Below are 27,991 nucleotides of genomic sequence, written 5' to 3'. Positions count from 1 at the left end.
GGGCGCGGGGCGGCGGGCACTGCGCGCGGGGGCTGAGCCGAGGTCGGTCCCGGGCTCCCGCGGTGCTGATGCTGCCGCCGCCGCCCTCGCGGTGCGCGCAGTGAGCGCGGCAGCCGGCGGCGGCGCAGGAGGAGGAGCCTCGGGGCGGGGCGGCGGGCACGGCGCGGCGCGGGAGGGGCGCGGCGGCCGAGGCTGCGGCCGGGCCAGCGCTGTGAGGAGCGGGAGGTGGAGGCTGCGGCGCGGGCCCGCGACCCGGCAGGCGGCGGCGGCGCCAGGAGAGGCGGCGGCGAGGAGGCGGCAGAGCGGCGGCGGGCTCCCCCTGCAGCCCGGCCGGGTAGGTGCAGCGGGGTGAGGCAGCGGGGTGCGGCGGCGGCGCCGGCAGGCGGCGCTCGCAGGCGGCCGGCCCTGGGGGCGCAGGGAGGCGGGGACGGGGGTCGCGGCCGTGGGCGGGGCGGGCTGCGCAGCGGAGGCGCGGCAGCCGCGGGCGCGTCGGCGGGTGTCGGTGAGCGCCGGCCGCAGCAGCTCGCGGGCCGGGATCGTCTCGGCGCTCCCTGGCGGGGCGCTGGAGCCCGGGCTGCACCTCGCCGGGGCTGGTGCGCTTCACCTGGGGGCGGGCAGGGTGGCTCCGAGGAGGCTGGAGCCCGGGTCGCTGCCGGGGGCTGCAGCCCTTTTGCAGCAGTGGAGTTTCCGAGTCTCCGGCCGGGCAGCACCTGGGGGCGCTGGAGGCGTTTGTGCTGAAGCCCCGCGGTGGCTGAACCGCACCAGGCGGCTCGGGCATGGACGGCTCCTGTCAGGCCCGAGGGCGTTGGCCCGGGGCTACCGATTCCCCCGCGGGTACCGGGGGGGCAGTGCCGGAGCTCGCTGGCGGGGTCGGGCGTGCCCGTCGGGGCTCGTTTCGCTGACCCACAGCGGTGTCCGCCCTGTGCCCCCGCGGGCCACCGTGGGGCAGCGATCCACCTTCCCTGGCGGAGCGGCCTCCGGGTCTGCCCGGGATCAAAAGTGGAAGTGAGCCCAGCGAGGCTCTTTAACACAGGGAAGAGTCACTGCTTTCCAACTAATGTTTACTAAGCAGCTGTTTAGGACCATAGATTTTTTTTTTTAATTTCTATCAATACTTAAGCGACGGAAGTTCTAAGGGACCAAGTTAACAATTTGTCTCAATATGGGATGTTTGAAACCTCTTAAGGAAAACTACGATGTGCATGGGAATAGTATGCATGCAAAATTAGAACGAAAATGTTAATGGAATGCAAAATTACATTAAATATTCTTATGGTACTTCAGCAATTAATAAATTTTGAAAATTAATAATGTAAACAAACGTAAGCTGTACAATGCAGATAATTAAAACCATTTGAATATGCTTGCCTTGTGCTTGATAGCAGGTAGTGTGAAGTTTTTTTTGTCCTGATTTGTAAATGGAATGAAACATAGGTATTTGATTTTTGTGCTGCAGCAGTTTATAGTTCTGTACTGTCAAATTTATGAACAACTAATTTTCAACTGATAAATACCTAAGTTTTGACAAGTAAACTATTCAGGAGGAAATTAGTTGTTTTCCTTAACAGTCTTCTGTCATCTAAAATATATATTTGAACCCCTAAAACTTTTTAAAAGTTACTATGAAATACTTACAAAGATTATCTCTTGGGATTCCAAATCCAGTTTATATTCTAGATGTCTTAGTGCTCCCTTAATAAGTTTCAGTTTAATTTCAAACAAGAGGATTTCTTTAGAGCAATATTTAGGCAAACTGTATGTAATAAGCATGATAAATTCTAAGCTGTAATAAGACCTGTAATTCTAATATTCATTTCATGAAAGTTTTGTTAAAAACTAGCAACAACACGCCCCATCCCCTTTATAGCAAATCTTGAGATGCAGTGAAGAGCACACACACACAGTTTTATAATGCCTTATGTTTTACCACTGGGAAATCCTTGGTTTGGGTTAAGTCTTGCCAAATGCTGGTAGAGCTGGGTTGTGTTTAAACACTTCTGCTGAAACTTGTAGCGCAGCCTTATGTTTTTCAGTTCTATCAGCTTGCTGAATTATTTGGGTTGCGGGTTATCTGTGCATCTGTGTGAAGCATCTTGAGTCATACCAGGCTGACCAGTGCGGTACAGACACAGGTGGTCTTCTTCCTAGAGGAGCTGAGCTCTGCTTGTGACTCTTCTGCACACATATGCATGGATGGATGAGTCCTGTGGGATTGAGTAGGGTCCATGTAAATGCTCAAGTCATCTAGAATGAGTTTGGGTCCTGCTGGGGGAGTCAATCTCTGTGTGAGTTACAGTGCTCTTGGAAGGCTCTGTGAGTTTGAATGGTGTAATTCCTTCTAACTAGTCTTGGGTAACAGAAACTGGATTGCGTGTTAATGAAGCATCACAGCAGTTATTCAGATCACAGTAGCTGAAGTTAGTGATCTGAACTTGTTCTCATTTGGCTTCTTGGATAAGATGCAGTTTGATATGCTGTATCTTTATCCATGTAATCATATATCTTAATGATTTTTACTGTGTTAGCAAATACTGACTGATGGCCATCTTTGGGTTAGGTGACTGTTTTAGTGACTGTGTTTTATAGCCAAGAAAACAGAAAAATTGTTAATATAAAAGATGTATAATTCAAGACCGCTAAAGGTTTCTAATTTAGTTGCACAAAAATAAGTAGATTGCTCTTAAGTTGCACTTGAATAGAATTTTGAATGTAAGAAGATGAAGAAGCATTATTTTGTTGACCAGAACTGGTTTAACAAGTTTTATTAATTACTTTTTAAATGTAGTCAGTTTAATTTTAGTTTACAACAAATAAAATAATAAACAAGAATAGTATAAATTCTAATCAATTAACTGTTTTTCTTTCCAGGAATTAAATCTTTCAGAGATGTTAAAACACCTAGAGAAGTTGATAGGAAGCTATATGCATTTCTTCCCTCTGCTTCCAAAGGCTTTGATGGTGTCAGCATACTCTTAAATCCGGTTAGGTCTCTCTCAGAAGGCACAGATAAGAATCCAGGTAATGGAGCGGACCGTGTAATATGCAGTTGAGCAGATATCCAGGTATGACTTTTGGAGGGCTTGTAAGCTAATCAGAAACAAAACTAAAGTGATGAGAGTAAAATGTGGCATGGCCAAGCTGAACTCATGTCTAGGTGGTTTCTCAGCATGCCTGACCTTCTAGCTGCTGTTTTTGCCATCCAGTGTTCTTGTTCTTTAGATTATGAGGATTAGTAGATTCCCATACTCTCATGTAGTTTTCAGGAATGAAGCAGTTAGTGTTTTCTCAACTAAAATGGAATTAATTTCTTGTTTACTAAAATGAAAATCAAGAATTCTTCATTGGTGCTTGTCAGCCTTGATAACTGCTGCTATACAAGTTGGTAAACAAACCTTTAAAAATACTTCCCATTCAAATATCCCAAAACCAGAAAGTCTTTATAAAAATGGCTTCCACAGTTACTCACTAATCACAGTTTACTAGATAAAAAGGTATAAAAACTAGGAAAGATTGAATTTCCGAAGCAGATAATATGAAAGGACAAAATTCCATAAGCCTTTCGTAATTTACGTACTGTAAGTGGTTCTGTGAGCAAGAGAATAGTGGCTGGCTTCCTAGGAGCATGTCTGGAGATCTGTCTTCTGTGTAGATTATCTGGTGTCTAAAAAGGCATTGCAGCCTTGTAGTGGCAGAGCTCCCCCCCCCCCCTCCCCCGCCGTCCCGGGAGTGTGGGGTTGTCGGCAGCCTGGCTGAGAGGTGAAGCCAGAGATAAAAGAAACTAAAGGAGCACCATTAGAAGGTAACAATGAGTGAGCAATCGCGAGGCGTGGGCAGTACATGCAGCCTATCACGTTATTGTATAGCACGAGGTACAACCAATCACGTTGTAAGGCATGTGGACAGGGCAGCTTTGCTATAAAGCTAGCCCGGTCTGACAATAAAGTGAACTCTGTGAACATCACATTGGTGTGTCGGGTTCCTTGTCTTGCATGGAAAAAGCAACATTTTGGTGACCCCAACGTGATACTTCATATCGAAGCAAGATCGTTTGGACTTGAAGACACGAGGAAAGTCACCTGGTGGGCGACCCCAGCCCAGCGCGCTCGAAGAGAAGCGGAAAGTAGGCCTACGGAGAAGCAGGTGGCATAGGAAACACGGCATCCGTGGAAGAAAAAATAATAATGAAAAGTATTCTGCAGCTGGCTGCACGAACAGGAAGATATTTTGAAAAAGACGTGTTAACGCGTCTGCTCCAATTCGCCCAGCGGAACGGGTATGTCCGTTCGATGGACGAATTTTTTTCTCCCGGTACGTGGGAGGACATAGGGACCGAACTATGGGAAGCAGTCACGAGGGGGAGCCGCGAGGCTCAGGACCTCGCCGGACCCTGGCGGGAGGTCAGGCAGCTGACGCAGGAAGTCTCAGAGGAGCCGGAGGTGTGTGCCGTCCCCCCGGAGCCGCCCGCCGCGAGCTGCCCCCACTCTGAGAGCTCCGAAAAAGGAATACCGCTGGTATGTCCCGTATCAGATCTGGAGTTCTGGGGCGGAGAGCAAATTATACCCTCTGCACCCTTTGAGCCATTGCCTGCCTCCGACGACGAATGGCAGCAACCAGCAAGTTTCAACAAGCCAGGACAAGTTAATCCAGCTGATGTGCCTTTGCCGGAGGACCCGATGGAGCACCAGGATGGAACACCGCAGAATCGCCCTGACTTCCAGGAGGAGAGCCATGCGCAGAGCCTGAAGGACTTATGAGACGGCAGGAGAGCCAGATGCAAGAAGTTCTAAACACTATGAAGCGACTAGATGGCGGTAACAGTAAAACTTCTCGGTTAATAGCATATAAAAAGGCATCAGATGCAATTAAGGACGGGTTGGAAGCAATTGGCAGGGAATGTGAAAAACGGGGAAAATGGGAAAGGGAGGGGGCGGAATTAGACCTCACTCCTGAGGAGCTCCGTATTAAAAGGGAGTGAATACAAAAATGGGCTAGACAATGTGTTGAAGATGGGATGTGGTCTGTAAGAGAAGGAGATGAATATTTGAGGTCGCGATATGGGAAAGGGCTGGAGACTGGGTTAGATCGGTTTGCAAATATGCGTCGACTTACTGATCCACAGGGAAACACAAGGGAATTGTATAGCAGTGATAGTAGTGATAATTTGGGTGCTGCCCCTGTGCATCAGGGTAGAGATATTCCTCGAGATCATTCTTATAATGCAGGGCAACGTTGGCAAGGGGTAATCAGAGATGCAACCATTGAAGGGATCATGTTACCTGGTAGTATTACAGCAATGCCAGTGCACATAGATAATAGAGGACAAAGGCAGCGGTCGCCCTTCGATTGGAAAACAAGCAATTGCAAAGTGCAGTTATGCAATATGGTATGGATAATAAGCGCGTGACGCAGCTAATTAATTCATTTTTCAAGGGGCAAGTACTAACTCCAACAGATATTAAGGCATTGATGGAGTTATTGCTTCCTCCAACGGGATATTTGCTGTTCTTGGACAAGTGGCAGGGGAAAGTGGAATTGGCAGTATTAGAAAATGTTCATTTACCAGCTGATGATCCATTGCGATTAGCCAGCATGGACCAATTACTGGGTCTTGGGCAATGTGCGGATGGTGCCACTCAGGCAGCACTTCATCCAAGGATTTTGCAGCAAACGCAAGGGCTTGCTCTGGCAGCAGTGAAAGAGTTGCCAAATATAGGTAACCCTGTGCCACCCTATTGTGCAGTAAAGCAGGATCCTGGGGAACCATATATGAAGTTTGTGGACCGTTTAAAAGAAGCTATAGATGCCTCTCCTAACCTGACTCCAGAGGCAAAAGCTGCTGTGGGGAAAGACTTGGCCATGATGAATGCAAACACCCAATGCCAACAGATATTAGCCGGTTTGGGAAAAATTGCTTCTCTAGCAGAGATGGTGGAAGCTTGCACACGGGTACCAATTATGCAACAGGAGGTAGAAAAGGCAAAAATACATGCTCAAGCCCATGCTGCGGCCTTGGCTGCAGCACTTAAGCCTGCAATGAAAGGCCTGAAGCCCTTCTTCTTGTGGCCTAGCATGTTTTACTTGCAGACAGACAGGACATCTTAAAAGAGACTGCCCTCAATACGCTTAGCAGCATTACAAAAATGGCATAACTGCCCAGTTAATCTGGTAGCAGATTCTCTTTGTGTTGTGGGAGTTGTACAAAGAATACATAGAGCTCTTTTGCAGCGAGTTTCCAATTCCTTGTTGTTTGAAGCATTGTTTAGATTTGTAGAACGTGTTAGATTATAGGACAGCGCCAATATTTATAATGCATATAAAAAGCCATACTAACATACCAGGTGGTCTGGTTGAGGGAAACAACATTATAGGCAAACTTGGGGCAGTAACAGATATATCTCCTTTTTAACAAGCCAGGCAAGCTCACGAATTCTTTCATCAATCCTCAGCATCACTCCGAAAACAGTTTGCACTTACCAAGGAACAAGCTCAAGCCATTATTGCAGTTTGTCCTGATTGTGCCCACATAGTGCCTCTCCAACAAAAGGGAGTAAATCCTCAGGGCTTCTAGCCAGGTCAGTTATGGCAAACTGATATTACTGGATTTGCACCATTTGGCTGACAAAAGTACATTCATGTGTCCATAGATACCTGTTCAGGACTGCTGTGGGCTACAGCTTTGACCTCAGCAAATGCAAAAGTGGTAAAATGTCATTTATTACAAGCTTTTGCTGTCATGGGTGTCCCTACACAAATCAAAACAGATAATGGTCCTGCATACCACTCTGACAGACTTGCAACCTTACTTGCCCAGTGGAAGGTACAACACCTGTTTGGAGTCCCTTATAATTCTACTGGCCAGGCAATTATTGAGCGTGCACACCACACATTTAAAAATCTTTTGTCTGTTTTGAAAAAACAAGGGGGAATTGTCCAGAAGAGGTATTGATGAAGGCATTGTATGTGCTGAACTGGCTTAATCCTAAAAGTGAAACTGAAATGGAACCGGTTGTTATGCACCATATCAAAAATGTCAAAGATTTTTCTGAAAATGTGCCTAAGGTTAGTGTGTTTAATCCGACAACACAACAATGGGAAGGTGTTATGTCACTAATAACCTGGGGAAGGGGATATGCTTGTGTTGCTACAGGTAACCACAAAAATTTGTGGATCCCAGCAAAGTGGGTGAGACCTTGGCTAGCTAACAGAGAAGAAACCGATTGCAATGATGACAACCCTTAACCTCAGAGGTGTTATCACTTTTAGCAACGGATGTAGCCAATGTTGAGAATACCACTTTGTAAAACAGAGCAGCAATTTTTTGTTATTGGCCATGGTCACAGTTATGAAGAGTTTGATTGTATGTGTTGTTTGAACTTAAAAGATAAAAGATTTGCAGAACAAGAAAATAACAGATGTTGGGTTTTTTGGGTTGGGTATCTTGTTTGGTTAAAATGAATATTGAAAACAGGTCTGTTCTTGTTAATTGTAATTGCATAAGCCTTAATGTTCTTACCCTGTATTTTGCACTGTCTTTAAAGCATGATACGGCGTATTGTTAATATTATATTAAACAAAAGAGGGGGAGATGTAGTGGCAGAGCCTCCCCCCCTCCCCGGGGGTATGGGGTTGTCGCCAGCCTGGCTGAGAGGTGAAGCCAGAGACAAAAGAAACTAAAGGAGCACCATTAGAAGGTAATATTGAGTGAGCAATCGCCGGACACATGCGTGCAGAGCGCGTGGACAGTACATGCAGCCTACCACGTTATTGTATAGCACGAGGTACAACCAATCACGTTGTAAGGCATGTGGACAGGGCAGCTTTGCTGTAAAGCTAGCCCGGTCCGACAATAAAGTGAACTCTGTGAACGTCACATTGGTGTGTCAGGTTCTGTGTCTCGCATGGAAAAAGCAACACAGCCTTTTGTGGATAGGGTTTCTCTGTATCTACCTATTTTCCTAAATGTCTTGAAAAGCCTGACTATCTAGTTTACTGTGGGGTTTTGTCAGGTATTGCATGCATGTGGAAGGCACAGTTGTGTGTCTTCCTTGCTCTAGCTCCATATCAGCTTCATACTTAATTTGATTGCATATGCTTAGTTTCCTTAGGGACACAAATGATGCTGATTTGATTTAAAGAACAAACCTTTCACTGTGAGCACAGTGCATGGCTGGAAGATGTTGCCCAGAGAGGCTGTTGAACTTCTATCCATGGAGGTTCTCAAGACCTGACTGGCCAAGGTGCAGAGTGCCCAGGTTGTGATTCATTGTTGAGCCTGCTTGGAATGAGAGTCTGGGCTGGGTGACCTCTTGAGGTCCTTTCCTCAGTGAATGAATGTTAAGAAGTAGACTAAAAGGAATGCAAATTGGAACTTTTCATTTTGTGGTGACTTCTCACTTTGAAGTGGTGCAATGTTAGTATTTTTTGCCTTTTTTTTTTTTCTTGAATGCTGAGAAATTATAATCAGGCATAGTTACTTTGCAAACTAGTAGTATTTGTCTTTGACTAGAAAGATGCTGTCTAGACTGTTGCCTTGTTGTTTAGACTAGTATTAAAATGCTACAGTACTACTGCAAGAGAAGAGTTGCATCTGTGATGTTTGTTGAAAAGCTGAGTGTAGTTGGATGAATATGATTACAAATGTTGTGGAAGTGAAGGGCACCTTTAAGTGTTCCATAAAACTCCAGTTTGCTCTATCATTATAGAGGTGTTGCCCAGTGAACAGTAAATGCAGGAATAGATTCATGGATAAAATGCCTGAGCAAGGGTTGAATTACCTTTTTAGAACAGAGTTTGAGACATCTCATGCTGCAATGAGTCTTTTAGTTTGCTGTTAAGTTACTTTGGTTTGGTTAATGAAAAGGTACTGTTGGTGAAAGCTCAATAGATGATAACTTTTTTTGGAAGCTACAGTTAAAAGTAGTGTAAGATAAGTTTGTTTTTTAGGTTGACAACAGAGTAAAAGGTTGAAGACCCTTGGGCTAAAGTAACTCAGGTTTAATTTTACTGTAGTGCTTTCCTATTGGATTTGTTAGTTAAGAATGGGATGCGTACCAACTAGAGATTAACTGTAGTTATTCATGGAAACAAAGTGCAAGGTGAAGTGACGTTTATGGTGGGCCATTGTTGGTCTAATGGATACAGAGAATGTTACATGAGTAACTTAGAGTATTACTCCCAAGCCATTTGTTGAAAAGACCAGGTGAATAACCCTGCACGAGATACAGAAATATAAATATGTTTTGATTGAAGACCAGCTACTTGAAAACGGGAAAATAAGTAATTTGTATTCAAGCTTTTGGTGGTGGTGTTGTGTTTTTTGGTTTTGTTTGTTTTTTAATTTTTCCTGGATTGACGACTTTCATTTCAGAAGGGTTACTGGTTAAGAAAACTTGAGATACATGGATCTTACATGCTATACCACCTTTGTAGACTAATGTTTCTTGTTTGTGAGATAGACATGCCTCAAGAAGTGTCTGCTTCATCTTCTTCAGTAGCATCGGTGTATCAGTTAAAGGACTGAGATGGAGGAACAGTTTCCAGTGGGGCCTGACATGCTGAAGCACATCTCCTTCTGGCTGATCTGAGCATGGTGACATCCTGTCAGCTCTCGTGTTACCTGCAGTGGAGTTTGTGCACATAACCTGCTATCACAGAGGGACTGATCAGAAAGCTTTATTCAGAGACCACACAAATTCCCAGTTGACTTCACTTTAAAAAGAGGATTTTACATGAATTTTACTCCTTGGACTTGATGAATGCCAGACTAGTTACTCTGATTTATTCCATTCTGTATAGGTTCCTGTTCCCAACCCAATGGTATCAGAATGCCTTCCAGACTCATTACTACTAAAGAATACTAGAAAACAAGACCAGCATCTGTCAAATGGGGCTCCCTCTCCATTTCTCTGTACGCACCTTTCCTTTGGGGGGAGAAGAAGAGGAGAATAGCATGTGAGTTGTTTTAATTAAAAAACCTCAATTTTATGTTCTGTAAATGAATTGTGTTTGTTTTTTTTTTCTTATGTCGTGGTATACAGAGTAGAAAAAGTTGGGTGATTTTGTGGGTTTTGGTTTGTTTTGTTTGTGTTTTTCTTTTTCTTTTGGTGAGGCTTACTTGTAGTTTCTGTCTTATGTGTGATGAGTTTTTGCAACCGTTTAGAGGAAAGTCTTGCCTTTCAAGGCAAAAATTTGATGCTGACAATGAACATGCTTTTTTTAAGAAGCTTTTCAAGATGTTCAGAACCATCAACACTGAAGTACTGTTTGGGAATTTTCTTTATTTTTTCTATTTCTACTTGTTAGAACTTGTCCTGGATGGCTGAATTGTTTAGCAAAAAGAACTGAGATATTTTAAACTCTCTTGGGTCCTCTGACAGCTGTTTAAGAACAAAGAAATACCTGTGAAGCTCACAGTGACCTTTTTCAGAGCAGGGTAGTTTGGTTGTATTCCGTGCACTTTTAAATTTCTTAAATCTCAGTCTAAATTGCATTCTGCCATAATCTGGAGAGGAGGTGAGAAAGGAACATACTTCTAAAGCTAAGCCCATGGGATACCTTTAGTACACTGGGAACTGAAGATAAGGTAACCCCACAGGCTTAGCTTATGATCTGCTGGGAGCTCAAGATAAGCAGCTGATGCATCCATAGCCCAGCTGCATGGGAGCAATGAAAGCCTAGCTGTTGGGGAAGTGCTGGACCCTTCCTGGTGGTGTGCTTTAGACAGCTGGGCAACCACACTGCAACAACCCTTCATATAGGTAACCCAGAGCAGATCATCTGTCTTTACAATAATCTTGCTTTAGTTGTCATCCTCCTCTGTATTTTGAACTCCAGCTATCATACCACAACACTTTGGGCCCAGCCAGTTTCTTACCCAACAAAGATTACAGCTGTCCAAGCGATGAGCAGCATTCTCAAGGAGAATGCTGTGAGACAGCATCGAAGACTTTAGTAAAGTCTGGGTACACAACAGTCACAGCTTTTCCCTCATCCACTAAGTGGGTCACCTTCTCATAGGAGATGAAGTTAGTCAAACAGGACCTGCCTTTCATAAACTCATGCCACCTGGGCCTGATCACCTGGTTGTCCTGTATGTGCCATGTGGTGGTGCTCAGGATGATCTACTTCATAGTCACAGCTTGCTGGAGGGAGCAGGGTAGGGTATAAATCCACGTTCTGGAGTAGGCAAAGGTGATAGAGCTATAAGGATTTCTTCAGAGGAGGAGACCTGAAAGCATATGAAGACCTGAAAGCATACTGTCATATTTTGGCATATTTAGCTATTGATGCCATATGTGAATCACATTTTGTTTCTACTGCATTGATTTTCTTAGTACCTTATTTTATGCCAAGGTCCATATCAACTTAAAGCAGCAGAAACTTCTGCAGGAAATTTAGGCTTTGCTGGCAGTCTTGTTTGAATCATGTACATACATGATAACAAACCAAATAATTACAGAGGCTTCTCATCTTGACTCCAACGTTCAAGGTGAAAGTTGTTGAATTCTGCCTTCCTAAATGAAATAGCAGTAATTTTCTGAATAGAACTTAGTAAAATTCTGGTATTCAGATTTTCTTAAAAAAAAAAACCACAAAACCAACCAAACAAAAAAAACAAAACCAAAAAAACCCCAAACCAACAGAAAACCACAGTGTAGCTACCATATAGACACAAAGTGATCTGAGAGGAAAAAAAAAAATTGTTTAGATATTTGTCTAGCTAGGAGAGAAGAAACACTGAGGATTTCCACCCCCAGCCCAATTGATATTGTTTCCTTTAAGAGGAAGTGTTGTGGTTTAATGTGAGCCAGCGGCTAAGCACCTGCAGCTACTCATTCACACCTCCTTCTCCCACCCCCCCTATGCTGTGGGAAGAGGGAGAAAATCAGAAGAGTAAAAGTGAGAAAGCTTGTGCGTTGAGATAGAGGCAGTTTAATAGGTAAACCAAAAGCCGTATGCACAAGCGAAGCGAAATAATTCATTCTCCTCATCGGTGAGCAGGTGTTCAGCCACCTTCAGGACAGCAGGGCTCCATCACATGTAACAGTTACTTGGGAGAACAAACACCATCACTCCCCACCCCCTTCTTTCCTCCAAAATGTATACTGAGCACTATGTCATATGGTATGGAATATCCCTTTGCAGGGTGGGGTTTGGACCTGCTGTCCCAGCTGTGCCCTCTCCCAGCTTCTTGTACACCTGGCACAGCAGGAGAAGCTGTAAAGTCCTTGACTACTTAGCAACAGCTAAAACATCACTGTATTATCAACATTATTTTCGTTCTAAATCCAAAAGGCAGCACCATCCCAGCTACTAGCAAGAAAATTTAACTCTGTCATATCAAAAACCAGGATAGGAAGCAAGTGATCTATTGGGAAGTATTAATGAGGCCAGTCCTTTGGCCTAGGCTTTTGGGTTTTCAGGATTACATTTTTCAGACTGTTTTAATATTGTTAAATGTAAGTGACTGTGTTCAAGTATTCCATCAGTGTTTTGTATTTCTTTTTCAGGAAAAGTGCAAAATGTTTCAAATTCCTGTTCAAAATCTTGATAATATCAGGAAGGCTCGAAAAAAGGTGAAGGGCATTCTTGTGGATCTTGGGCTTGAAAGCTGCAGGGAATTGTTGAAGGTAAAACATTTGAAATAATGTAAACCAGTCTGAAATATAAACCCTTGGAAAATATTTCATGTTTTAGTGTATATATGGTACTCCTCTGTCACAGATCTTCATGGTGGGGTATTTACTTGAAGGATTACTCATGACTGGATACTTGTATGCCAGGTGTAGAATTTAGTATTTTAGTCCATAACATTGAAAGAAACTATTTCTCAGCAAGATGTATTATAGATGGTTCTGCATTCTGTATTAGTAATATTTCAACAAAAGGAAACAGTACAGCTTTAGCAAAACACCACAGACTAATGAAATGTTATTTGTGTACTACATAACAACATTTTTGTAATTCATTGAAAATCACAAACAAATGAAGACTTGAGTCTATTCAAAGGCATTAAATTCTCTCACGTCACATATCAAGGGCAAAGCTCTGAAGGGTATGCGAATGGTCAGTGTTTCTGAAAATGGGCAAGCAATTAGATGTAGTAATCTTGTTGCAGGCCTTTAAACTTCGTGTCCAGAGAGAACACCAAACTTGTTTTATTGAGTTGTAGTTCAGTTCTTCATCAAAAGTATATGTAAGTGTGCTGGGATGATCAAGATGAACCTAATACCATTGTTGCTGCTTTGAGGAGAAACTATTATGCAACATGAAGGAGGAACTCACGCCATCAGATTGGCAAGACTAATACCAGAAAAAGTGCAAACACAGTAATGCAACTCAGTAGCTAAATAAATAGCAGTGTGTTTCAGCCAGCTGGTACACAGGCTTTTTTGGCTGTTTGTTATGTTCATGACTTCACATTGACCATAGCCAAGAGTTCAAGTTAATTTTGTGTGATGGTACTAAAGTTAGTTAACTTTCTGTAGGGACCCTGTTACGTCTTCTGTGGTATTTTTTCTGAAACTGTGTAAGTAAACATTTAGAACATGCTTAAGATCTACAGGCATAACTAATTGTGGAACATTCTTGGTTATTGCAGTTGAACGACGTTTGATATATCTAAATACATGTTATAAGACCTCAGGAAAATATGTATTTGTCTAGTATTTACCCTTTTTTACTGTTTTTGTTGTGTTGTATGTTGTCTTGTAACTAAACTTCTAAGTCAGAAGCTGTTGTGTCTTGACCCTTTGACAAGGAAATGTTTTGACGATCCTAGGTTTTTGCTCTGAAATTGATTGCAGTGCAACTTTTTTATTTCATTATGGAGTTTAATAGTGAATGAGAGTAAGGTGTTTTGTGTTTATTTGTTTTTTTGGGGGGTGGAGTTGATGTGTGTGTGTTTGCTTTTGTTTCTTTTCTAATAAATGGTGAGGGTGGGGAACCCAGGTAACACTTCCATTTGGGAAAAAGCTCTATGAGATGTGGGCCAAAAAAATACCATTTTAGTTTTTTGCAAATAATTCTCTGTCAACCAAGTTCATAAGTTCAGTTTGGTTTTTTTCCAGGAAATCTTGGACTGATTTTGGTGTGACTTTAGCAGGAAGAAGAATGTTTTTCAGAGCTTGATTTGTACTTGACTCATATTGATGATAGTATTTGTTTTTGGTAGACTAGCGCATGTGATATGTTAATATGTGAGAATTAGTTTAAGGTATAGTTGTTTGGTGTGGTGTGTTTTTTTTTCCCCTCTCCTTTTTCTTCAAATATTAAGATTGATTTCTAGACATTGTTCTTATGAGGGGAGGCTGGAGGGCTTAGGAAATTATATGATACAAACTTACCTGCCATCTCGTCTTACAACTGGTCTTAGACTGTTCTAATAAGGCATGGCAATGCACAGTAATTTGTGAGGAATATGAAGGAATTTCACATACAACTAGTATCTCTTTGTAGCCTGGAGACCAAGTGGATTCTTGACACCTTTCCATGCCTCTGTTTTCCTCCCCTCTTCCAAGTGAGAAATGTGGAAGTGCATACCAAGTTAACCTTTCAAAGCTTGCGTCTGCAACATCAGCGTGGATCTCTGAAAGCAAGAGTTCATAGTAGCTGTTTGCGACACTGACTAATTGTAGTGGTAAGAATGGTTGTCCTTTGTTGGTGAATATTTCTTTGCAGGAAATACCTGTTTCAGCAAAATGATCCAGACTTACTGTCTGATGTTCAGGTGCAGGAGCCTCTCTTGGTGAACTGTACTCAAACAAAAAGCAGAACATGTTTGGGATAGGCCATAAACTTCAAGAAAACTTTTTTAACAGTGTGTAATTTACTGCAGTGCTTCAGCTGAAGAATGGTTAGTAAATCTTGAGTCTCTTTGTTTAACAGCAAAGCATTGTGTTCTCTAAGGCTGTGGGATTTCTCTTGTTCCATGCAAGGGATCTTTCTAAGGTGTTTGTTTGTTTGTTTGTTTTTAAAAGAAGGTTTGACTGAAGGGCAAGTAGATGTCTTATTCTGTGCCTAGATGTTGACTGGAATGGAAGGTGTTTATTTTTGCACTGAGCTCTTCACGATTCTCCTTGAGGAAATGTGAGGGTTGAAAAAGCTGGAAAACTTATTACAAACTTAGCTACATTTTTCTAAAATCTTGAATAATTTCATTTAAATTATCACCAGCTTGCACTTCTGCCTCACTATAATCTGTTATGCACACAAGGATGCTCACATTAGCATGGAGTAGACAGGAGCCTAATGGAAACTGAGCCTGCATTAGGTAGGATTGTGTATTTGTTTGACTGCTAGAGGCTGTTTCTTTTTGTTGTTCAGTATATCCTGTGTTCCTTGTAAATTTCACATGAATATTGCATTTTTTTTTTACCACAAACTATTAGATTTATGAATTGCACTACTCTTGAAGATGATCTGGTTTTAAATGGTTTTTATTACCTGCATCTGCTGTTCTAATGGAGTTTGGTGCAGAGGCACCCTCTCTAAGCATCTTGCAGAATTTTGAGTGAAGAGGGGTTTGTGAAAGGCAAGGACAGTGTGTGGGGGGGCAGCAATGCTAGTTTTGTGTGGGTTAAGCCCGGATTCATAGCCTGTGTTTCATCTAAGACACTGTAGCGTGCTATTGAAGCTAGCCTTGAGTATTCAGAAATGCTTACCAAACAGGAATCTAGTTTTTTTTCGCTATGTTGGCGTTTGGGTACGTGTAAGCCTCAGAAAATTGGAGAAGAGCCTAAGATTTTTAGAGTAGTAGCTGGCTTTGGCTTGAGGAACATAAACTACTCTGATGGGATTGAGGAGAAGAATGCTGTAAGGAAAGATGTTTACCCTGTCACAGTTTTTCCAGTTATGATAATATTGTTGCTTTTATAGCTTGAGGAAAAATACTGCTGCTCTTTGAAACAAGCTTCTGGGAATGTCCTTCTTTTTTGAAGTTAAAAGATTAGCAGTGCTATAAAGATTTAATACCAAAACCTGTTGCAAAATAAGCCATAGTGGTAAGTTAATAAATTTAAGTAAATACTGAAATGATACAGATTTAGGAGGAGGAAGGTGGAAGGAGAAAATGTCTTTTGGTGTTTGCTGTGAACTTGGCTAGAAGCAGTGGAATTAAAGGGTAAATATTTTCACTCTTACATTATTTTCAGCTACTATGTAGTGTTCAGAATTCTTATTATATTACAAGGCAGTCAAATGAACAAGCATATGAGGTAAAATAGAGAGAGATGAAAGAAGTAATTCCTTTGAACTGAGTTTCGAGATGTGTATGTGAATGCTGTATGGACTTTCATTCTTTGCGGTTATTCCTTGCTCTATATTAAGACTATTGTATTTAGAACAGACTGCAAAAGCAGATTATTTAATGTTTTCTTTTTTCTTTTAGAGTCTCGAAAGTTTTGACCCAGGTGAAAAACACTTTAGTAACACTTCATGGAGTGATGTCTCTCCTTGGGAATCTGTGGGCAAAAGGAAGGTACGTGTATTTTTGTTAGAAGTTCTGGGTGGATGTGCATGTGGGGTTGCTGATTTTTAGAAGTCCTGGAAAAGTTAAAATGCACCTTTTTATGGTAAAAAAAATAGCTTTAGCATCTAGTTAAATAGCTTTAACTACTAATCAGGGAAAAAAATTTCTTTTTTTCTGTGTTTTTCCCTGTAATACATCTGGTTATGGGGAATGTACATGCTGTTTTAAGGATGCAACCTTGAACATCAGTATTGAAGGTGTCACACTAGTGTTCTGCCTTTTTAGCTTAATCTGGTGCATAGGTTTAACATGCTCTTGTATACAACATGCTTCTTGTTTCATTGGAAGGGTGAAAATGCAATTGCATAGATGTGAGTAGATTAAGCTGTAATTATGCTTAGGGGCTTGGGTTAAGGTTGCAGTTGATTTGTGTATGTGAAACAGCTTTGAGTTCCGTATAAGTGGAATCTCATGTGAAGCTAGAATCTACAAGAAAGGCAAAGTTGAGATGAACAAAACAAATTTCTAGCAAGTTTTTAAGATACTATGTAGACCATAGGAGGATCTCCAGAAGAAAAGGTAGTATTTTCTCAGTCTTAGTGAAGAGTCCTTGGGCTCCTGATGGCTTCCATGAGGAAGTCCTGTCAACAGCAAGTCAGCAGTGGTGGGTCTGCTCTTTCAATCCTGAATCAACAGGTGATGGTTTAGAATAGGGTTGTGGTGGTTTGCCAGGATTTTTTTAATCTGCCTTTATCATATTTAAAACAAACTGAGGCTGCCAAGTGCAATAGCTGTGTTTTCTAATAGTCCTCAGCGTACAGGCTAACCAAACACAGTCTTTGCCAAACTGTCATTTAGGAGCAAGTGATCCCTCCCCCTCTTCAGGACCTTTGTCTGCTTTGTCTCCTTACTCTCCTTTCCTGAACTTGGATTCGTGCATTTAAGACTAAATGTTCATCTGTTCACATGAATTCGTGGATGAAAAAGTCAAATGTGACTTGTTGTTTGACTAGGTCTGTAGAGACAGATTGCATCCAGCCTGTTGCTGCCACTTCAGATAAGATTCACAGGTACCTTCAGCCAGGGTTACATTTGGTTTAGGTGAATGCAATAAATCCTGTTAGTGGTTATGATGGTCTTTTTTTAAAAAAAAAAAAAAAAGAAAAACAAACAAACAGCCAACAAAAACTTATTATTTTTTATTTCTTCTTGATGCACATGAAAAACTTCCTTTATTAGGTCTCCTGACTCCAGTCAGCATGTTACCTGAGCTCTAGCCTTGCTGATTGTCTTTTTTTTTTTCCCTTTTTCTTTGCCTTCAGACTTAACAGTGTTGGGAGATGTTCTCTGTTAGATGAGCGGGGGAGGTTCCCCCTCCTCCGCAGACATGAAACAGGGAAGAAGAGGATGAAGACAGGGCAAGTGCACCTTCCTGTCTAAAATTTACGATGGTGCTTTTTTTTCTGTCTTCCTTCCACAGTCCTTTAGGAAAAACGGTTAGCCATTTCTGTGAAAATGGAAGAGAACTAAAAGTCATGCATTAGAGAGGGCATCTTCTGACTCAGCTGGTCAGCATGACCAGTAGTATCTGTATCTGTCTGAAAAACAAGATTGGAATCTCATCTAATGAACTTCAGTGTAGAGTTTGTAATGGGTTGCTGTAGAACAGATTTGCCAAGCTGTGTTTTTTGGATACTAAGCTTGTTGCTATACATTTTCTTTAAGCAGCTGTGGTTTCTTCATATATATCATTCATATATAGTCGGTCCTATTCCAAAGTTGCTACCATAAGGGAATATGAGTTTGAGCTACATAGGAAATTCGGTAGGCTGGAGAAGATGTTTATTTAGATGAGTTGATTGTTTCTACCATTAGTACTTTTTTTAGAGAGACATTAATAATTCTGGAAGAACTTTGGTTTTTGAAGGCTATTGTGTCTTTCTGCTTGTCTGTAGATTGTGGGGGATGTGAGACTACACAGTGGAAAGCGTTACTGTGTTCTGGGGTATGTTCTTTGGAGTGTGGCTAATCGAGTTTTCCTAAATGCCTCTTTTAAGTCTTCTTTTTATTCCATTTGTACAGTTTAGGGTTGTGTGTTGGTCAGTCTCGCAAGATGCTTCATTTTACTTAAGGGGCTTAGCATTCTTTTTTTGTCAAATTTTCTATGAAACAGAGATGTCATTAGTAGATGCTGGTAGCACTTGCAAATGTAAAAAGCAGCTTAGATGTGTATGCAAGGAGAACATGCTGACAAAATTATTTTCTAAGGTGTCTGTGGAAGAGCTCCGTTTCATATAGAAAACATCAAAGTAGGGGACTTACATATGCTTTTGTTCTGCTGAAACATAATCTTGTTGGATATTTTTTTTTTTTTTTTTTTTAGCTAAGTAGTGGGACTTCAGGATTTGTCTTAATTTGATAGAACTTGAAGTATGGAACTATTTTTTTTTTCTTTTGCTGAAGTCTCATAATTTTTACCTCCATTGAAAAATAAATCAGCTGAGAAGGCATGGAACATAATTTTCCCTAGACTTACCAGTATGCAGGTACTGGGGTGGCTTCTTAGTTGTATACGGCAGTGCTTGTTTGTGTAAGAAGTGAAAACATCATTACTATGCAATAGTAAATTAATTCAGCACTTGGACCACTCACTTGTAAAGTAGAGTGTTCTTGCCACACCTAACAATTGTTCAGACTTGGCAGCAAGGAGGTATTGACGGTGTATTATACTATAGTCTAAGTTCTTGGGTCAGAAAGACCCAAACCAGAAATGGGGCATGTGTAGGGACATAAAGAGTGTATGGACCCAGTATTTAAAAGCATATAAGCTTTTCTAAGCCTCAGACAACAAATCAAAATAAGCAGTCATGTCTCTTTGTCACCTGCTAGTGAGGTGGAACTTTTAATAATGCTCTGCATGCTTCATGAGTTCAGTAGTGTCTGTGGCCTTTCTCTACCTGGTATATTTTAAAAGTGAGATCGAAGCTGCTTCTGATTTGCTGTGGTGCTGTTTATGGCAGCTGAGGCCAGACACCAGAAGGGTCCATATCTTCCACCATAAGTAGAGGATAATTTACTGACAACCTTCACAGTATACACTTCAGCAGCCTTAGCCAGACAGTGGTTTTATCTGACCCAGTCTTTTTAATTTGGGGGGTAGATTTTGGTTAGCATCCGGTGACTGTTTTAGTCCTGCTAATAGACGGCACCTTCATGACTATATGAAATGACAAAAAACCCAACCAACCAAGCAAAACCACCTGCACAAATTCTTGCTACAGTTCTTTCCAATGTGTCTGTGATATGTATGTGAGTGGTCTAGCTAGGCTGGATACTTTAGTGAAGGAACAGCTGCCGTTCCCTTTGGATGGTGTCTCATAGAAGGGGCAGAAGTCATTTGGGTGAAAAACACATCTGAGGCAACAGACAAGTTCCACTGAATGGGTGTTTGAGAGCGCAGATTGTCATCTGGAGGTTGCTGCGACTGATTCTGTAGTTTTTGGCAGGATCCGGGATCAACTTCCTAGGAAGTTGATAAGAAAAAGTGTTTGACAGAGCTTCCATTTTTTTTGAAATAATTGAGCAAATAGTGTTAATATGAGAAGTAATGCTGTCAAATGATGTGTAATTGAGGGAGCAAACCACAGTTTAGTGGAAGATAGTTTAGTTTTTTATACAGTTAAAATACTTTAGTAAGAAGAATCTAGATGCTATATTATGAGTGTACTAGAGGAAGTTTCTTAAAGAAATTGCTGTGGTGAGATGTCCAATATGTTGAGATAATATGTAGAGGTCCCAAAAGATTGTTATTAAAAAATTAGTCTTTTGTGGCTTTGATGGTAGAGGTACTTCTGGAGAGCTTTCAGTGAAGGGCAGGCCCCATACCCCTTCTCTCTTCTTCTCAAGTAAATTGGAGGTAGACCTGAGCAAAATAAAGCTTTAAAAGTATTGTATTAAGAGGGCTGCTATTCCTAATTGCTAAGGTTTCACCTCTTATGTCCTGTGGCATACAAATACTTCTTAGCTTGTTCTGTGATTCCCAGCTTTAAAAAATGGGCTTCAGAATTACTTCTTGTGAACTGGAATAGAAGTGAACTCACTTGAGACTTTTTAATAAATTAGAAAGAAGCAGAAAGGGAACAAGTGTTTCTCCCTTTAAGTATGTCAGCTTTAAGTCTGCTTTTCAAAACCAGGTTTCCATGAAAACAAGGAGATACATTCTATACATCTGATTAATGCATTTTTGACATGTGATAGTGCAGACTACTTTCAAACAGGTAACAGTGATTTAGAAACGGTCAGTTTCTAAGTGGATGTTTTTGTTTTGTTTGCAGAGGTACAGAACAAAGCCCTACTGCTGTAGTTTATGCAAGTTCTCGTCAAAACTGCTTACTTCGTTCAAGAATCACTTGCACCGTTACCATGAAGATGAAATGGACCAAGAGCTGGTGGTTCCTTGCCCAAAGTGTGCATTTGCTTCTGATCCCAAAATAGTGGGAAAACATATCCGGATGTTTCATTCGTCTAATAAAAGAATACAGAACTATACAGTCAGCATTTTGGATGGCATGAAACAATTCAGGAGTGACATCATAAACTTTACATGTCTAAAATGTCAATTTACAGATACATTGTATTACAATATGAAGAAACACGTGCTGATAAAGCATTTTCAAAACCTAATAGGTACGTATTTTGGCCTGAAACGTGATGATGAAAGTAAAGGGAATTCTATTCAACACTACTGTAAAAAATGTAATGCTTCTGCAAACAGCCCAGATTCTTTAATGTATCATGTTTTGACAGCTGAAATACACCGAGACCTTGAGAACAAACTTCGGTCTGTGATTTCAGAACATATTAAGAAACCAGGACTGGTGAAACAGATGCATATTGCTCCAAAGCCTCCCCAAGGTGTAGCAGCGGCTGCTCCATCTGCAGGGCCTGCTGCTGCCCCAGCAGGTTCCGTCACAGCTCCCTCTTGCGTCCAGCTTGCATTTCCACAGGATAATCAAAACCAGACTGCGGTGCAGCCAAAATCAGTTAAAAACATGGTCAGGTCACTGACTGTTCCAAGTGCCTCTGGTAGCCTTCCACATACAACTTCGGCTCCAGTTGTTACCCCGTCGCATGTTACTCTTGTATCTAGCAACCTTTCTGTAGGTCAGAGTAATGTTAATATTCAGCCGTCGCCAGCCCAGCCTATCATTGTTTCCCATGGGCTCCCCCTCAATCAGCCCATGGGGACTGGAGCTGTTCCTCTTAATCAGTCCGTCGGAACCATAAATAGAACTGTGGCCCCTGCAGTTCTTCCTCTTAATCAAACTGTGGGGCCTGGGATCTTCCCTATTGGTCAGCCCATTGGTACTATAAGTGATCCGGTTGCAGCTGGGACGCTGCCTGTGACTCAGCCCGTCAGCCCTGTGAACCGGCCGGTTGCATCGGGAGTTCTCTCCATCAACCAGTCCCTTGGGAATGTGAATGGACCCCTTGGTCCCAGCGTCCTTCCCGTGGCACAGACAGTTGCATCAGGGGTTCTCCAGCTTAATCAGCCTGTTGCCTCTGGGGTTGTTCCTGTCAGGCAGCCTGTTGGAGCTGGGTTTCTTCAGCTGAATCAACCTGTTGCCCCAGCAGTCATGCCGGTAAATCAGCCAGCTCAACCTGCGGTTTCTCAGAATGCAACTTTTTTGACTACAGGTTCTATACTTAGGCAGTTGATTCCGACCGGTAAGCAGGTTAATGGGATACCTACGTACACACTTGCCCCAGTTTCTGTTACTTTGCCTGTACCTCCTGGTGGTGGAGTAGCAACTGTTACTCCACCACAAGTGCCCATCCAGTTAATGCAGTCTGGGACAGTAACTCAGTTGTCCCAGTCACCGGCTAGCGCACCCTCTCCTCCAGTGGTTCTAACGTCTCAGAACATATCATTACAAACCTTGCCACCTGGTCCTGAAACAAGTCAGGCTGTCAGACAGGCAAAGCAATGGAAGACTTGCCCTGTTTGCAATGAGCTTTTCCCCTCAAATGTCTACCAGGTGCACATGGCGGTGGCCCACAAACATGGTGAAGTAAAAATGGAAGAAAGCCCAGAACCTGACAAACTTGCAGCTTGTGCACCCTTTCTGAGGTGGATGACAGAAAAGACAGTCCGGTGTTTCTCTTGTAAATGTTTTCTCTGTGAGGAGGAGCTCATGAAACATCTCTTGATGCATGGCTTAGCTTGCTTGTTTTGCACAGTTACTTTCCATGACTTACTAAGCCTTGTGGAGCACAATAAAACTACACACAATGGGAAAAAGCAGTTACATGCAGATTATAGCAACAGAGGATTTCAACTAGGTAGCGATGCTCAGGGTGACCTTGTATTTCCACACTTTGATTTCAGTACAGTGTTACCAAAAGAAGACATTGGTGAAAGAGAAGTACATTTGGCAGTGCTTGCTGGACTGAATTCAAGGACACTTGTCCCTGTTTACATCAAAGTGAAACCTCAGACAACAGAAGTGAACAACAGATGCAAAAAAAATGTGTTAACCTGTCCCTTTTGCTTTGGTACGTTTGTTAGTAAAGAAACCTATGAAATGCATTTAAAAGAGCGGCATCATATAATGCCCACTGTACATACAATTTTAAAGTCTCCTGCTTTCAAGTGCATCCACTGTTGTGGTGTGTACACTGGAAATATGACTCTGACAGCTATTGCTGTACACTTGCTCCGTTGTAGAAGTGCTCCCAAAGACAGCAACTCAAGCGTGAAGATGCAGCTTGAGCGAACTGAGAAGAAAGAGCTACTGTTCGTGAATGGTGAAAAGCAGGTTTCTGTGTTGCTGAAAAGAAAGCAATCGGATTCCAGCTTTGTTGCAGAAGACCAAAGGAATAAGGAACAACAGCCTCTGAGCATAAGTACTGGCGTAGCTCTGTCACCAGAAAGAGAACTGAATTTAGGGGTAGTGCCTTTCAAACGACAAAAGATTAATAGTAGGACTGAGATAAAGAAGCTTCTTTCTAGTGAGGATCTTCGCATTCTCGCAGTGGATCCTAAACAGTATGATCACAATTCATACGAGGCTCAAAAACAGTTTTTGACAGACTATTTTCATGAGAGGCCATATCCTTCTAAAAAAGAGAGGGAATTACTTTCCTTGCTGCTGTATGCATGGAAAATTGATGTTGGAGCATTCTTTGGAAAAAGGAGGCATATATGCTTAAAGGCGATAAATAATTATAAGCCGTCTGTGCTGCTGGGTTTCAGTATGTCTGAACTGAAAAATATTAAGCACAGTTTGAATATAAAAAATGAACCATTAGATATGTAAGCAGGCTTTTTATAATCACTAAAAGCAATCCATAATTGCATACTTATCGATTTAGCAGTTTATAGTATTGTTTTGATTTGCAGACTGGCCTGTTGAAGGGTGCAGAAAAGTACAGAAAGTCTTATTCAGTTTTGACTTATTGTGAATGGCACATGTAGTTCTGTATTTGAAAAAGCTGAAACCATTAGACTTACACATCTGAATTTGTTTTAGCTTTTAACTTTTTCTGGAATAGTGATTTTTTGGTGTGTTTTTTAGTTTGTTTTTTTTTTTTTTTCTAATCTCTTTCTTCCCCTCCTGGATCCCATTACACTTTTTATACCACCGTGTAAAACATTTGCCCTGTTAAAACAAATTTATTTTATTTTTCTGCAATGTGATCATCTTTTCTAAACAATAAAATGTATAATGTTGGTTAATTTACTGAGGCAAACTGCATCAAAAACATCTATTTGATTATTTGCATTTTTAAGTCCTAATTTTTTTTAACCTATTTTTGTTTTATCTACTGAAGAAGTGATTGTAGCCTTTACATCCATTACCCCTTTGAATTCCCAGTGCACTGATAGCAATAAAATACATGGAAATCCTTTTTTTCCTCAGTCAAAATAGCTGTGCCAGTTAAGTCTGGTGACATGGTATCTAAGTAGTATTAACATGATGAGGATTGAGGGGTCTGGGGGTGCCTATTGAAGTGTTATAATTAACTGACTTGAAATGGTTGTGTTATTATCTGTTAAATAGATCTTGCTAACCAGAAGTATTTGCTGTTTTTGTTGGTGTTGAAGCCTGGTTGTTTAAATAGCTATTGTTCAAAGCTTGGTAGCAGCATTTGTTTTATTTTTCAAAAAGCAAAACTGCTTTGGAGAGTGCCACGTTGCTTTGTTACATGGAGTATATGGCTTCTGTGCACATCACTTACCTGTAGAAGCTCTGTCCAAATATCACCAAAGTTCGGTGAAACATGTGCTTTTTATTTTAAATTGCCGTTGCATGAGGTAGTAACAGAGCAGCGCATCCTCCCCAGCAAATTAAATGTATGGCCTGAAGTCTTTTGAGTCAGAAATTGTACAAACTGAAACAGGATGCATTGGTAGCATCAAGCCTCTAAAGTGTTGAGTACTTGAACCAATAACAGTCACATAGTGATCTTTTCTATTGTTGTATAGAGAGTGTAAGAATTATATAAAAGCCAAACAGGCTATCTTGATCAATATGAATTAGCATTCCTGTTACTTCACTTGAATTGAAGAACAAACTGCAGTACTGGTGGCCACACTGAGGCCTTGTTTACTAGTGTCCTTTCTTTCTGGATACACTTGGTTTCATCTGGCTTGTGAAACAGTGCCTCCAATATTCATTAATAGCCAGTTATATAATAACTGATAATATGCATTATTTTTTCTTCATCCTCCTCTCCCCACCCTTCTTTCCCAGAAGAAGAAAAAGAGCGGGCTCTCCTGTTAGCTCATTTGTGCCAGTGTTACAAGGAAAGGGTGATATGCCCAAGCTTATTTCTGGTTTTCAAAGTAATAAGCATACTTTTGCCCTCTACAATAGTTTTTAAAGAAGATACAGGATTGTTCTTTGTGCCATTTCTAAAAGGGCATACTATAAGCAGGATTTAGTGACTGTCTGCCTGAGGAAGAAGATATAGGATTGTTCTTTGTGCCATTTCTAAAAGGGCATACTATAAGCAGGATTTAGTGACCGTCTGCCTGAGGATCTGTAAGCTGTTGGAAATTGTATTTTGGATACAATCTCAATGTTTTCACATTGATTACTTCAAAGAATTTTAAGGTATGTATGTAACATACAGTTAACTTAAACCGAGAGAATCTGCTATTTGGAAAATCCTAGCTATTTGATAGCAGTACTGAACAAAAATTAGCACCATTTATGGGCTTTTCCATATGCCCCACCCCAAAGAAGTGGTCTGTTCCTACAGCCTACAGTAGCTCAATAAAAATAAAAATATATAGTTACATTTGGGCATAGTACAGTCCATGAAGCAGTTTGAAGGGCTCTGAGTGAGGGTAAGGGATGCTCTATAGAAGTTCTGAAATCCAGCCACTCATTTTCACTCTTCAAACCTTGATACTGTGAGCCCTGTCACCTTTGGGGTAGTTCTGCTGGTATTGGTGAAACCCCAGTAGGAAGGAATTTGGCAGCAAGCATCTGGGGAAGGATTGTCATGATCAGTTAAAGTTTTTAAAATAACAGCATGGCTTAGGGTGGGTATCTGGGAAGTCATTTCAGTGCCTTGGGGCACCAAGGGAGCAGTCCAGTCTTACCTGAGTTTTCCTACATGGTGTCCTATGGTGATGTTAAGCATTTTATTTATTGGACTTCAGTTTCACAGATTGAAATAAAACAGCTTTCTAATTTTTTCTTAGGTGTGTGTGCAAATGATTACCTCCCCCCACCACTTTAATATATTCAGGGAACTTGATGCGAAAGTTTGTTTTGGTGCAGAATACCTGTTAAAAAGACACGAAAGTAAGACCTAGAACTCTGATCCAGAGGCTTTAGGTTGACCTTAGTGCGGGGGTGTCAAAGTCACTTTCACCAGGGGCCATGTCAGCCTCGCGGTTGCCTTCAGAGGGCTGAATGTAATTTTAGGACAGTCCATTCGGTCCTTTGAAGGCAACCATGAGGCTGACATGGCCCCCAGTGAAAGTGATTTTGATACCACTGCCTTAGTGCATTATAGGAATAGCTTTTATTCAGATACTGACCACTGCATGTTTTCCTTGAAACTGATGTTCTTAAATCTTGGAACTAATTTGCTATCGCTAAATGCTCCTGCTGTCATTAAATGAGGATTGTCAAAACAAAAAGCAGATGAATTTTGAAATGTGAAAATAGTGACTGAGACACAGTGTGGTCATGGTTTTCAGAAAAGCCCGAGGAGCCCAAAACCAGCCATGTTAAATCAGTGGCTTTGACTAAACTAGGCTTTTGCCATAGGCTTCTCAAGGGCCAAGTCATTTGGTCAGGAAGTGTTAGTCCAGAGGGGTACTGCTGCCCCTGTCTAGGGCTGTGTGTGGGCTGTGTGGTAAATGCCTCTGGCACTTTGCTACGGACAGAGCAAGATACTCCTGGTGCGTGTGCTGCTGGGGCAAACAAACCTACTGAAGGAGCTGCCCCTGCAGCACGCTGGCCACATGCAAGTCCTTAAAGCTTGTGGATGGAGCTTTGGTCCACTGTAAAAGAACTCCAGTTGGGAAGAACAGTGTTTGATTTGGAGGATGATTGTAGCAAGTACTTGTTCCTTATGAGAATTAAGAAAAAATAGCTGCAAGTATTCTGCTTCTGGAGTGTATTGGCCTGGAGAAGTCTTTGTGTTTGAGAAATATTTTGTTGTGGTGTCTCGAGTTCTTGAGCAGAAAAACTGTGCTGGTAAAATAGTGTGATGTCTTATTCGAATATGTAGTAGGAAGGGTTATTATTATAATGTGACTTTATTGTGTCTCTTCTGTATATGTTCACATGCTGGGAGTTAAGTTAATATTGTTTGGTAAACTGACATTTTGGAAGAGGACAAAAACCAAACACCCTTGTGGTTGGTTTTCAGTACTGTATTCTCATGTAGAATACTACAGTTCATCACATCAAACTTATTTTTCCTTTCATTGTTTTAAATTGTCGAGGAAAGCTTAGGAACTTATTTAAATAACTGTTAAATATTTTGGGGGGATGTGCAATTCCCAACAAATATCTCTATAAATTAGAATTCTACTGCAGCTGACTTGTGCCATTTTCAAACAGATACTTGTCTGGAAAGATACAACTGTTCTGAGTATCAAAGAAGGCATTTAGTACCTCAGCCTTTTCCTTGTCCTCTGTCACTGTGTTTCCCTGGCATCCACTAGAGGGTGGAGATGCTCCTTAGCTCTCCTTTTGTTGCTGATGTATTAATAGAAGCATTTTTTTATTCCCTTTTACAGCAGTAGCCAGTTTCAGCTCTAGCTGAGCTTTGACCCTTCTAATTTTGTCTCTGCATGAATTCATGGCATCCTTGTCCTCCTGAGTTGCCTGCACCTTCTTCCAAAAATTATAAATTCTTCTATGCCCAAGGTTCAGCTGAAACTGTTCAGTCAGGCTGGTCTTCTTCCCTGCCGGTTCATCTTCCAGCCCACTGGGACAGCCTGCTCCTGTGCCTCTAAGATTACCTTCTTGAAGAGCAACCAGCCTTCCTGGA

At 41.6% G+C, this 27,991-nt stretch overlaps 1 protein-coding gene and 1 long non-coding RNA gene across 10 annotated transcripts; one reads left to right on the top strand and one right to left on the bottom strand.

Annotated features, from left to right (window-relative positions):
- Nucleotides 1-5: 5 nt before the first annotated feature.
- On the top strand, nucleotides 6-24,214 carry ADNP2 (ADNP homeobox 2). Of its 9 annotated transcripts, none has more exons than XM_082044715.1 (6): nucleotides 6-334; nucleotides 9,796-9,951; nucleotides 12,510-12,629; nucleotides 16,388-16,477; nucleotides 20,803-21,154; nucleotides 21,275-24,214. In XM_082044715.1, exons 3-6 carry the CDS (start codon nucleotides 12,522-12,524, stop codon nucleotides 23,785-23,787), a joined length of 3,063 nt encoding a protein of 1,020 aa, XP_081900841.1. In that variant the 5' UTR covers nucleotides 6-334; nucleotides 9,796-9,951; nucleotides 12,510-12,521; the 3' UTR covers nucleotides 23,788-24,214. The 9 variants fall into 9 exon arrangements, with proteins under 9 accessions (XP_081900841.1, XP_081900836.1, XP_081900837.1 ...); XM_082044710.1 differs by adding an exon at nucleotides 2,869-3,018 and having other exon boundaries at nucleotides 7-334; nucleotides 20,803-24,214; XM_082044711.1 differs by adding an exon at nucleotides 2,869-3,062 and having other exon boundaries at nucleotides 7-334; nucleotides 20,803-24,214.
- On the bottom strand, nucleotides 23,838-27,448 carry LOC309435951. Its single transcript, XR_014183252.1, has 2 exons — nucleotides 25,506-27,448; nucleotides 23,838-25,426 (listed from the first exon to the last, which is right to left on the bottom strand). It is a non-coding gene; the product is annotated as an uncharacterized lncRNA (long non-coding RNA).
- Nucleotides 27,449-27,991: the final 543 nt, after the last annotated feature.

The sequence above is a fragment of the Streptopelia decaocto genome (assembly GCF_964273445.1).
Source record: "Streptopelia decaocto genome assembly, chromosome: 2".
NCBI classification, from domain to species: Eukaryota; Metazoa; Chordata; class Aves; order Columbiformes; family Columbidae; genus Streptopelia; species Streptopelia decaocto.
The sequence above is the reverse complement of the archived record's forward strand: the minus strand, read 5'-3'. Positions and strand labels throughout refer to the sequence as shown.

What these genes read in the sequence shown, in the direction of transcription:
- ADNP2 (XM_082044708.1), top strand. Translation starts at nt 12,522, where the DNA reads ATGTTTCAAATTCCTGTTCAAAATCTTGATAATATCAGGAAGGCTCGA. An exon ending in GCTGCAGGGAATTGTTGAAG is followed by an intron (nt 12,630 to 16,387) that starts GTAAAACATTTG and finishes TTTTTCTTTTAG; the next exon opens with AGTCTCGAAAGTTTTGACCC. An exon ending in AATCTGTGGGCAAAAGGAAG is followed by an intron (nt 16,478 to 20,802) that starts GTACGTGTATTT and finishes TTTTGTTTGCAG; the next exon opens with AGGTACAGAACAAAGCCCTA.